This window comes from Oryzias melastigma, unplaced genomic scaffold (assembly GCF_002922805.2).
Source record: "Oryzias melastigma strain HK-1 unplaced genomic scaffold, ASM292280v2 sc00323, whole genome shotgun sequence".
In the NCBI taxonomy this organism is placed as follows: Eukaryota; Metazoa; Chordata; class Actinopteri; order Beloniformes; family Adrianichthyidae; genus Oryzias; species Oryzias melastigma.
The window spans coordinates 174,965-186,922 of record NW_023416927.1 but is presented as its reverse complement, the minus strand read 5'-3'; the positions used below and the strand labels follow the sequence as shown (position 1 = coordinate 186,922).

Here is an 11,958-nt window from a genome sequence, read left to right as displayed (position 1 = left end):
TCTTCCATCACTTGATCCTCTGCTCTGTTCTTATCCTCTTCATCTTCCTCACCACCAGAATCCTCCTCATCCCAACAATCTATATCTGTTTAGCTCCATGCTCAAGCCATGACTTTGCAGTCACTGATCTATTTCAGATTGCAATGTCTTCATTTAAATGCCCCCCTCCCATGCTCCTGTCTTTACTGGAAAAATGTCTTCTCTGTATTTCCATCCTTATAACAAAGTCCACCACCCTCTGTCTGCTCCAAAAGCCACACCCCCTCAGAGGAAATTTTAACAGAGGCTTCAGATCAACATGAAACATGGCTTTTTAAGACATTTAGGTTGTGGGATTTTGGTTAAAAACGCCATTAAAACACTACTAGAAACTCTTTTTTTTTTTTTACATAAAAAAATGCCATAGTTAACTGTCACTGTAAACCAGCTTAAAGTTGTACTACTATTATTAGACTATTATTTTTCCTATTTTTACACCTATTAATTTTTGTCTTGTTTGCTTTGTCCTTGTTCATGAGAGCGTGAGTCACCAGCGTCTAATTCCTCGTCTCAGCTCTCGTACTGATTCTAAACTCTGGTCCCAGCAGGTTTTAAGTGTTAAAGTTCAGTGAAATGACGAGATCGTCTCTGAATGTGTTTTCCACCTCCTGGTTTATTTCAGCAGTGAAGTGTGTTGTGGATTCTAACAGTGTCCCCTCGGTCTCCTGCAGGAACCCCTCCCTAAAGCAGCAGCTCTTCTCCTATGCCATCCTGGGTTTTGCTCTGTCTGAGGCTATGGGTCTCTTCTGTCTGATGGTGGCGTTCCTCATCCTGTTCGCCATGTAAACGCAGAGCCACACCTCCCCTTACCGCGTTCCGGTTGGCGTCTCTCCCACTTTGTTCTGGAGAAAGGGTGGCGGTTCCAGAGCGGGAGGTCCGAGCGGAGCTTGACGGGCCATTCCAACCCACAGAAACACAAAAATCAAGGAGAATTTTTTCCATCAGATGAACAAACCTGCAATCCTACATTTTTATGTTCCCACTCTTTTTGTTTTTCTCAACTTTACGTGAAACTCTCTTCATTTGAAGGCTGTCCTAAATAAAGAATTGATAACCGAGAGTTCTGCTCTGATCTTTGTCCATCTGTCTGATCACGTACGTTAACCAAGGCCAGTTTATCAAACTCCAACATTTGTAAATAAAACAGGAAAATTCAAGTTATATTCCAAAACTCTAAGACTCAAACACCAACCTCACTGGTTTCCTGCATTCTCTCGTACTTTCTGCTGATTACCTGGATCAGGTGTTTCCAGTTCTCTCTGTAAACTGCAGTGTGAGCGATGCTCGCGCTGCAGCTGGAGGGTTGATCTTGGAGACCAAGAGTCTTCCTTCCCCCAGCATCAGTTAAAGAATTGTCAATTGTCCCATCAGGTGCAAAATGAGTAAAAAAAAAAAAAAAAACTGGAACCGTTTGGTGGTTGAAGTTAACTCTTTATGCTGAGTGTCAAGCATGTACCATTGGGGCCCGTTTAGTCTGGACTTGAACCAGAAACTGGTCGCTAAGCTTTTGGGGAATTTTTTATTTAAACCTTTATTTATCCAGGCAGGACAAATTGAGAACGGCACTCTTAATTTCAACTGAAGCCTGCAAAAGGCAAGACTTTAAGAAAAAAAAACGTTTTTAGACCGATACTCTACATCACTGACTGTACATGAGAACTGGACTGAATGAGCGTGACATCACTCTGAAAGTAACTTACTCCTGTTTCAATTCAATTTAGTCAATTCAGTTGACATTTTTTTGCAATACTGATGCAGCCATGTTGGAGCCACATGTCATCAGTGAGCATTAGTGATTGGTCAGAGTTGGTTTGGGTTATTTCTACTTTCACCAAGATATCTGATTGGTCAGTTTATAATTTGAATAATTTACAATAAAAAAGGATTATTAAGAAAATGTTAAAGGTATAAGAGCAAGAATGTGTATTCTGACCAATAGAATGACCAATGGCTGTTAATTTATTGTTTAGAAGATTATAGGATTATTGGCATCTTGGATGTACAGCATGTACTTCCTGTTTGGAACACGAGGGGGAGGAGTCACTCAGTCCAATTCTCATATACAGTCAATGAGTCTCAAGCACATATCCATATGCTTCAAAAAATATTAGAATTTTGTGAATCTTTTGCCACATTTAGTCCAAAATCTGGATCTAATTGACTTTTTTCTAACTAATGATTCTAATTAAAAAAAATAAACGGTGTTACTCCATGAAATTAGAAACATACCAATGATTGTAAAGTTTATTAGAACAAGTGTCATGATGCTGCAGCCATGTAGGATCAAATGTAAGCCTACAACCTTTGACCCCCAAGGGAGAACTGCATGCAAAGGACCACTTCACTGAACAAAGAACAAGAAAGAGTTTTGCTCTTTTTAAACATAATACTGCTTCCTCCAAAGAGAAGTTACAAGTGGGTAAGTGTCTCTGAATGCTGCCTATGGAGAAATTGAATGTATTTTTTAACTGCCACATCGTAAATACAAGTGAAGCTTTTAGGCAATCATTTCCTTCCCGTCTGTTTATCTTTTACTTTTGGTTCATGGCAACAGTCCAGTTAGAAACCTAGAAAAATTCAGAGCATAAACAAAATGTGAACTGTTTAGGCCAGTGGTCTGCAACCTGTGGCTCCAGAGCCACATAGGCTCTTCTATCTCTCCATGGTGGCTCTCTGGCTGAAGAAACATAAGATATTTTTAAAAGTAATGAGTACTTAATTAGCATTTTCCGTATTTAATTTAGATTATAAACTGATGTCTGAGGTTCACATAGATGATAAACTATGTAGGTTTTTACATCCTGTTGACCTGAAGACGTCTTGTTTGATCAACTCTACCTCCAGAATGAACAGATTTTATATGAAAAGCAAAACTTTGGTAAAAAGTTTGATCTTTTATGAGTTAAAAGCTCATATGCTGCACAACATTGGTTACATGTTCAGAGCTGCATCGAGATGATTTATATAAAAAAAAAAACCTCTTTTCAGGGCTTTTTGTACCAATTTGATATTTTTTTTTCATTGTTGCGCAACCAGTATGGTCGTGCCATACTTTTGTTTGTGCCAAAAAAAAGATACAATTCATATTTATTATTTTATAAAACAGTATGGTCATGAATGGTAATAATATTTTCTTAAAGGCTAAAGTAAGACTATGTGGCTCATTATAGGTTTTGATCAGTAGAAAATTAGCCCAAATGGCTCTTTTACTGAAAGGATGCCGACCCCTGCGCTGTAATAATGCGCCTGGCAGGTGTGATTATTGTTACATCTGGTAATTAAGTTGATGTTTTTTATATTGATTTATTACTGTTCTTAAACATTAAAAGCCATTTTCTGATGAGTAATTTGAGCCTTTGGGGCTTTAACTTCTCTGTCCCTCACAATTTACTTCCACAAATAACCCGAATTTCTATCACCGGAAGTGTGTGTGTGGAAAAATCAGGACACATAAGGTTTATTTTGAAAATCCGGCCGGAAGTTGACCGGTGAGGCCATGACTTGACAAGACAGAAAATCCCGAAGTTGCGGTCTGTTCCTGGAGTTGAGTCGCTGAAAACGCCGTAAAGTCACCCGGTTGCTTTGGCTGTTTTCTAAACGCGACAACGAGCGGAGCTTTGGCGGATTCGGTGGCCGAAAGGAGGGGGTCGGTGAAGTCTTTTTGAAGTCTAAATTGCCCAAGGAGGCCCGGGAAATGTTGGGTGAAGCTAACGCTGAATAGCCATCATGTCGTGGGAAGAAGCGTCTCGTTCTCCGGCCTCGCCTGTGCTTCGTTCGCCCGCTCTCTGATCCCACCCGGAAGCGCTGGACTGACTTCGGGCTCGGCTGTCAATGACGGTGAAGTGCGGCTCTATAAATTAGTCGACGGTGACAGATTGACGGAAGCTTGCTAGCCATGGCGGACAGCGTCGGGGAAGAGTCCAGCGTCGGTTCGCTCGGCTTAGGCGTTACCGGACAGGGCGGCGGAGCCTCGCCGTTGCCGACTTTGGCCACCTCGCTGCCGGGGGGACTTCTCGCAGCGAGCGTGGGTCACCCCAGCACCTCCTCGGCCTCCTTCCCCCCCGCCGCGGTCGCGCAGAGTGGCCTAACGGCCGTGGTGGCCCCCATGTCCGCAGTGGCTCCCACCGCCGCCAATTTCGGGGACACCTTTACCCCCGGCTCCTCGCCACCTGTCGTGGCCGTGTCTCCCATCGCGCACGCATCCTCCCCCGTGCCGGGTGTGGGGCTGGGGGTAGCGGGAGGGGGCCTCCTGTCCCAAATCCACGCCACTTCCTGGGACCCGACTCTGAGCACAGACTGGGACAACGAGAAGGCTTCGCAGCAGTGCATCCTGAGGATAAAGAGGTAACCGGGGCGGGTTAAAGGTCACCCACACACCTGCAGTAACAGAGGGCAACCCCCCTCATCCTCTGACACTCACTTCACCTGACTCCCCCAGGAGCCACATGACCCTGGATCCGGTCTAAAGTTCACTCTGATCTCACCTGTTGTGTTTTTTAAGTGCTGGCTAGTTCTGTCAAAGGTCAAATGGTTATGCCCCACCCTCCCCCCAGGTACTGAGAAAGTGAAAGCAAAAGTTTCTAACTTGAAAAGATTCCAGTAAGTCTACAGGAAGTTTGTCACAGCTCTATTTGAGTTTTGTTTCCAGACCACACAGACAAACTTTGTTTACTCAGTTATCAGACATTTCCTAAAGAGGGGGTTGGGAGGTGAATAAACAAAGGTAATCTGACTCACAGCACTAAATTCAGTAAATATCATCTTTTCGCACTAGGGGACAAAATCTAAAACACACCTTAGGTCGAACAGGATAAACATTTATTGAACTCTCTAAAACTACATTTTTACAACTTTTAAACCGTAACTTTTTTTAAACGTAATTATGAACAATATGTATAGCATTACCTTCGATAATGCTAGTTTGAATGCTGTAAGCTGAATTTGGCCACTGAAGATACTAGTGCTGATAAGCTGAAAATGATGGCTAAAAACGCTGAAGCTGGTGACTGAAAACGCTGAAGCTCAAATATTTAGCTAAAACATTAGCCAAACAACAACAAAAAAACTTAGGTTAGCCAAAACAGCTAGCGTTTAGCTGAAAAAATACCTAAACTTCAAAAATATAAAACTGAAAAAGTCTAAATTAGCTAATGCAGCTAGTTTAAAAATATCAGACAAACTCAAATAACCTAAAAAAAATAAAAAGAAGAGCTTAAATTAGCCAAAACGGCTAGTTTGTAGCTGAAATATTAGCTAAACTCTGAAATAGCCTAAAAAAATAACTTAAGTTGTGTCTGAATTCCTCCTCTAATCACTATATAGTGTGTTTGCCATTTTCTAGTGCTGTCTGAATCTACTCATTCCAAAATCGAGTGCACTTGAAATTCCCAGAAGTCTTTGTGAAAAACTAGCTTGCATCGATGCTCAGTAGATTAGCAAATATAGACCACAATGCATTGCGATCGAACAATTTTGAACAAAAAAAACGTGTTTAAATGTAGTATTTGAAAAGCCTAAATTAGCCAAAACAGCTAGCATGAAGCTAGTGGCTGGGTGGCTCAGTGGGCTAGGTGAAGGGCTGACACTCAGGAGCGCTGGGTTCGATTCCCAGGGTTGTCCACTGATCCCCACCCAGATTGGGTCCTTAGCCAAGACCCCTTGATGCTGCTGCCTAACTGGGTCCCTGTGCCCCTCAAGTACAGGGTTGTGTCAGGAAGGGCATCCGGCGTAAAAACTCTGCCAAATCACTGATGCCAAACAGAGGGTGCTGTTACGCTGTGGTGACCCCGAAAGGGATAAGCCGAAAGTGAAAGAAGAAGAAGAAGAAGAAGAAGCTAGCATGAAGCTGAAATATTTGCCAAAATCCGAAACAGCCTAAAAAAAAAAAAAAAAAGACCAAAATTTGCTAAAACAACTAGCGTGTAGCTAGCTAAACTCGACAATAGCCTATAAAAACTAAAAATGAAAGGCCTAAATTAAGCAAAACGGCTAGCATGTCGCTGAAAAATTAGCTAAATTCCAAAACAGCCTAAAGAACAGAAAAGCCTAAATTAGCCAAAACAACTAGCGTGTAGCTAGCTAAACTCAAAGATGGCCTAAAAAAACTTAAATGCATTTAAAACCTCAAAAATTAAAATTTTTCATGGTATGGCCCCTTTAAAGAGTACCGGGAACACCTCCACAGTAGATCAAAAGAAACTTACAAACTAATGTTGTTATTACACTTGTAAAAGTGAATCTTTTTAGGGTTACATGTCATTGATCCACATTAAATATCTAATTAATTTAAACATCTGTCCCAAGGAAGAAGGAGTTTAAACCAACAGAGTTCTGAGTCTCAGACCAGTTTCTTTTCTCATCCAGATATACAGTATGTATGTGAAAAATCTCAAACGTAAATGCTAGCATATGTTAGCTAAGCAGCTAACATTAGTGCACTCTTTGATTTTCTCTGAGTGATCTTCTGATTCCACATCTCATGTTCTTCTGTTAAATAAAACAAAAAGAGGAAATATTCCTAGTTTTTCAAGAAAGTTACTTTTGTAAAACTTTAAACATAAAGGAAAGTTGGTTAAACTGTAAGAAAAATGTAAACAGTCATCGACTTTGTTTTGACTGGCAGATATTGTGATGCAAGTTTTAATGCAGTTTCTGTAACACTGGGTTGAATTTTACAGACACATTTCATTGGTGGTCCTGGATAGATGGTTATGTGAATGTCCAATCAGCCTGAATGTTTATCCAATCTTGATTTTTGGATCTGTGAAGAACCAAACTCCTCATGCAGATCCATGTCAGACACATCCCACTGTGTCTGAGCTGTAAATGTCTGTCGTACCTGTTTGCTTTGCTCAGGTGATGCAGAGTTTTGGGACTGCTTCTCATTGTTCTCTCTGTCTGCAGGGATATCATGTCCATTTACAAGGAACCTCCTCCTGGCATGTTTGTGGTTCCTGATCCTCAAGATATGACCAAGGTAAAGAGCAGAGCCAGCCAGTGAAGCTGGAGGTTTAACTCTTGTTCTCTGGTGGATTTCCACATTTTAAAATATATAAAGTCAGTCTGCAGCATTGTTTGAAAATATAAGTTTTTCTGAGGCTGAAAACAAAATCAGACCAATCCAGGATCAAACTGAGGAAACGGATGTTTGAGGGGGGATCCCGTTAAGGATGGAGCATATTGGGTGATATTTAAGGGTGGGGCATTCCACTGCCCCTCAACAATAGTTCCTCATAAGTTCAAAAATGATCCCAGCTTTTGTTTATCTGTTGTTTGCCATCATCCCACATAAACATTTGGAGCCTGAACAGATGTAAGTGAATTTACTGTTTCAATTGGGGTCTTTTGTCTTGGTTTCATTTTTGGAAGGCTTCAGTCATGTTTGATTTATTCAAACATAAAAAGCACATAATAATACAAGCAAAATTAAAATTTTAGAAAAGTCAAATCTTGCCAAGGTGTGTTACAAAATGCAGTTGGGTTTATTCCAAATGGTCACACACCTCAGTCGAAAACTTAAATAAAAAACAGTAAGTAAACAAATGGAGGACTAGATTGAAGAATTTAAAGCAGAAAATCAAATGGCTCTAACATGACTCCAAATAACATAGATTTTCTGATAATTAGATTGGTAAACATATATTTTTTAATTTTTTAAACAAAATCAAACCTCATTTCTCTTCCTTGAGATCAAAATATTTTAGGTCATTTTTCTTGAATCTCGCCATCAAGAACTTAAACTCATTTAACAATTTGCTGCCACGGTAACAGAAAACTTAACTTGTGACTCATGGATAGGAGGATGTCTGGCTTCCTCGACTCCATGGATGACATGACCTGACATCACCTTAATGCTGCTATGAGATGATCATGTTGTAGCAGTCAGATCTGTAGTTGCAGCAGAAAGTTGCTCAGTAAGGATCTGGAATGTTGTCTCCTCAGATCCACGCACTGATCACAGGACCGTTCGATACACCTTACGAGGGCGGCTTCTTCCTTTTCCTGTTCCGCTGCCCCCCGGACTACCCCATCCACCCTCCACGGGTGAAGCTCATCACCACTGGACACAACACTGTTCGCTTTAACCCCAACTTCTACCGCAACGGCAAGGTGTGCCTCAGCATCCTGGGGTAAGTCCACTTTCTGCTGCTTAACCCTCTGGAACCTAGAGCCTAAAACTTCATTTTTGTCTACTTTTGAATTTGTATTTTCAATTTGAAAGACTACCTGCTTACTTATTTAATATAATTTTAATCAGCACAACTTCACCTATGTGACACTCCCTTTACTGTGTCCTTTTTTCATGTTGTATTCACACACTAGACAGAGAAAAAACAGAAAATTCTGTCTGGAAAAATTTGATTTTTTCTTTTTCTGCGGAAACTCCAAAAATGTTTAATGGACTGTTTTTACAACATAGAATGAAATTTTAATGTGTCATTTGATAAAAACAGGAAGAATAAATTCTGCCAACAAACTAATCAACATGTTTTTGAATGAAAATTAAAATAAAATCCAAGTGAAATCACAGATTCCTTTGGGCCACATATATGAACAGTTTCTGCTGACACAGTGTGTCCCACAAAGACGAGGCATTTCTCCATCTCTGCCTCACTGCTTTATAAGCTGGACTTTGCAAGGGAGGGGGGGCTGCCGTCACAGTGCATGATCACGCACACAGACAGAAACACACAGACAGACACGTTCCTGCGCTAACACAGACGACAAACGCACGCGGATGGCAGGGTGGTCTGTCGCTGGCAAAAAAGTCTGAAATGTGTCGGTGTTTATCCAAAGTAGATGAAGACAGCAAGTGTTGTCACAGATGTAACAAAAACATTTATTGTAAGGGCAGGAACATCAGTAATTAGTGGAGAAAACAAACGGTGCCTAAGTACACCTGATTCTATCAGAGAGGTGCACTTGAATTTAATCTGTTAGATCCAAGCATCTGTCTATGTTTATGAAAACCTCATTTCTATGACCATTTATTTTCCACATCAGTTTAAAACAAAACGGTTATTTTTTAACTTTGAGATTAACCCATTTCTTTTGCATATTATTATATTTATTTATTTGAATGAAAACACGCCCTTGTTACATTGCTATTTAAGTTAAAGTCTTAACATTAGTTCTGACCATTGAAATGCACTTTCTCTATTTACAGATGTATAGCAGACTGAAGTGTTTGTACTTCCTGTTGTTCAATTTATTTGTAGGTAAAACTAGTTCTGCAAATTTGTTGGAATACATAAGAGCCATACACTCTTACTTTGTACTTGTAAATATTTTTTTCTCAAGTATTTAAAAAAATACAGACAGTTCCGTTCCGTTTCGCTCTGCCCACCACATCAGGTGTTTCGCTCTGCGCTGCAGCCGTCAAATCGATTCTCATCTTCCACCTTATGTGTTAAAATAAAAGATCACTTTTATCCAAAAACTACAAAGAAACGCCATACTCTCCCTTTAATTCAATGCAAACTTTAACACATCACATGTCAGACACATTAACACGTCTGACATCCGTACTTCCACAATGCCGGCTTTACACTGAAGTTCTATTTCCAATCCGCTGACCGAGAAACAGGTCTGGGTTTGACAGTAAAGAGTCTCAAAATGAAAACCTACAAACTGTTGGTTTATATTAAAGGTCACCTGGCCATGCAATTACGATCGTTAACACTGTAGAAAACACAGTGGTGGGACGATAAACCACTCCTCCGGAAGCCAAGGGGGAACTGAGCAGAGACGCAACGGAGAATAAAATGGATCTAAATTTTAGAAGAGGTCTTTAGCAAAATCAGACTCTACATCACATTTCCAAAACTGTTTTTTGCTTGAAGGAAATCTTTTCTAAATGTGTGTGTTTAGGACTTGGACCGGTCCAGCTTGGAGTCCGGCTCAGAGCATCTCATCTGTCCTCATATCCATTCAGTCTCTGATGACGGAGAACCCCTACCACAATGAACCAGGATTTGAGCAGGTAACGTTCCCAGCCCTTCAGATTAGCTCAGGCTTCGTCTCAGGGACTGTAGCAATGAGTGCACAGACGTACTGGCCAATGAAACGGGATGCAACACAGAGCATTGTTGGTGTTTGAAATGAGGAGAAAAATAAACTTTTAGGTAAAAATAAGGGGGGGAATTCCACAAACAGCCACTAGGGGGCATGGTTGAATTGGTTTTCCCATGAGGTTCAAATTGGAGACCACACAGGTCACATGATCCTGTGATTCTGTGTAGAGTCCTTTTGAAAGCAGTTTCTGTTCTGTTTGTGTTGCATTAACCGCTGTTTTAACTCTAACCGCACTTGTAAAAGGTCATTAAACAACTCAAATAATCAAGTGAAGCCTCAGAATTGTCTCCATGTCTTTCTTCTACATTTGATTTGTTTCTATATTTTAAAGAGTGTTTCAGACATTTACAGACACGAATGTTAACAATCGTCTGTCAAGGACTCATTCTCACACAAGGGGCCAAAATCCAGAACACATCTTAGGTCGATCAGGATAACATTTATTGAACACTTTAAAACTACATTTATAAACCTGTAACTTTTTAACATAATTATGAACTAGACGCATTAGATGCATTACTAGCATTACCTGTGATAATGCTAGTGCTGATGGCTGAAGATGCTGAAATTGATAACTGAAGCTGATACCCAGATAAAATAATGGCTAAATGCCAAATTAGCCTAAAAAAACAAACACAAAAAACTTGGGTTAGCCAATACCGCTAGCTGAAAAAAGCTAAACTTCAAAAAATTCCAAAGCTTTTTTTTTAAACAAAGCCTTTATTAGCCAAAACAGGTGGCATATAAATATTAACCTACTACAAAACAGCCAAAAAAAATGAAAAAGAAAATCCTAAATTAGCCAAAACAGCTAGCATGTAGCTGAAATATGAGCTAAACTCCAAAATAGCCTAAAAATCTTATTAAAAGCCAAAATAGTCCAAAACACTGCAGAATGCCCATTTTTAAAACTTTAAAACTGTAACTTTGAACATAACTTCTTAATATTATTCCACAATAAATCAACTTAAACCTTAAATAACTTTCAATATTTTACTCTCTATAAAAATATATTTTGTCAAAATTTTAGAAGTTATAAATAAGCTTAAGATAACATCGGGTCATTAATAACAATAAAATAAAATGATCTGGAGGGCCGGATCCGGCCCCCGGGCCTTGACTTTGACACATGTCATGGACCTATTCCGTCTGACTTTCTCATTATTTCATGTTTGATGTGATGTGCTTTGGTGATCCACGCTTCTTTACGTTTGCCGCCTGTTTAGTTTCTGTTGTGTTCATGTTGTTGGCCTGCATGAAGGAGGTGTGAGGGCAGCAGCAGAGCCCGTTTGCTTCATTGTTGCCGTGTTGTGTTCAGGAGCGACACCCAGGCGACAGTAAGAACTACAACGAGTGCATCCGACATGAAACCATGAGGGTGGCCGTGTGCGACATGCTGGAGGGCAAAGTTCCCTGTCCTGACGCTCTTTGGTGAGAGCAGACCTTCATCCTCCCTCCTTCACGTCTGCCTCTTCCTCTGACCTTTGACCCACGGTGTGTTTGCAGGAGCGTGATGGAGAAATCCTTCCTGGAGTATTACGACTTCTACGAGGGCGTCTGCAAAGACAGGCTGCACCTGCAGGGCCAGAACATGCAGGTGACTATTCTGACTGACTCGTCCATTTGGGAAATGAAGTTTAGCCCCGCCTTTGATCTGAATGCTTGATGTTTTCACATGAGCTACAGAGATGAGACCACACTTTCAGCAGTCACGTGCTTTTACGTCAACTTTCTACATCAGATATGACTAAGCTGATAGAAACACCGTAGCTAGTCTGGATTCCCACATTACTCCATAACCCAGGAGTGTCAAACTCAATCACCCAGGGGACCGAAATCCAAAAC

At 40.6% G+C, this 11,958-nt stretch overlaps 2 protein-coding genes across 2 annotated transcripts in view; both read left to right on the top strand.

Moving 5' to 3' along the window:
* The window catches only part of atp5mc1 (ATP synthase membrane subunit c locus 1), a 6,873-nt gene extending 5,774 nt beyond the window's left edge, over positions 1 to 1,099 (top strand). Inside the window, exon 5 of the mRNA XM_024260785.1 lies at positions 711 to 1,099. Within this exon, the coding sequence (XP_024116553.1) occupies positions 711 to 825 (115 nt within the window). The 3' untranslated portion in view covers positions 826 to 1,099. The remainder of the gene's footprint in view (positions 1 to 710) is intronic.
* A 2,413-nt stretch (positions 1,100 to 3,512) lies between these two features.
* Positions 3,513 to 11,958, top strand: part of ube2z (ubiquitin-conjugating enzyme E2Z) — a 12,046-nt gene continuing 3,600 nt past the window's right edge. Inside the window, exons 1-6 of the mRNA XM_024260786.2 lie at positions 3,513 to 4,383; positions 6,943 to 7,015; positions 7,981 to 8,168; positions 9,910 to 10,021; positions 11,432 to 11,544; positions 11,620 to 11,710. Of these exons, the coding sequence (XP_024116554.1) occupies positions 3,935 to 4,383; positions 6,943 to 7,015; positions 7,981 to 8,168; positions 9,910 to 10,021; positions 11,432 to 11,544; positions 11,620 to 11,710 (1,026 nt within the window). The 5' untranslated portion in view covers positions 3,513 to 3,934. The remainder of the gene's footprint in view (positions 4,384 to 6,942; positions 7,016 to 7,980; positions 8,169 to 9,909; positions 10,022 to 11,431; positions 11,545 to 11,619; positions 11,711 to 11,958) is intronic.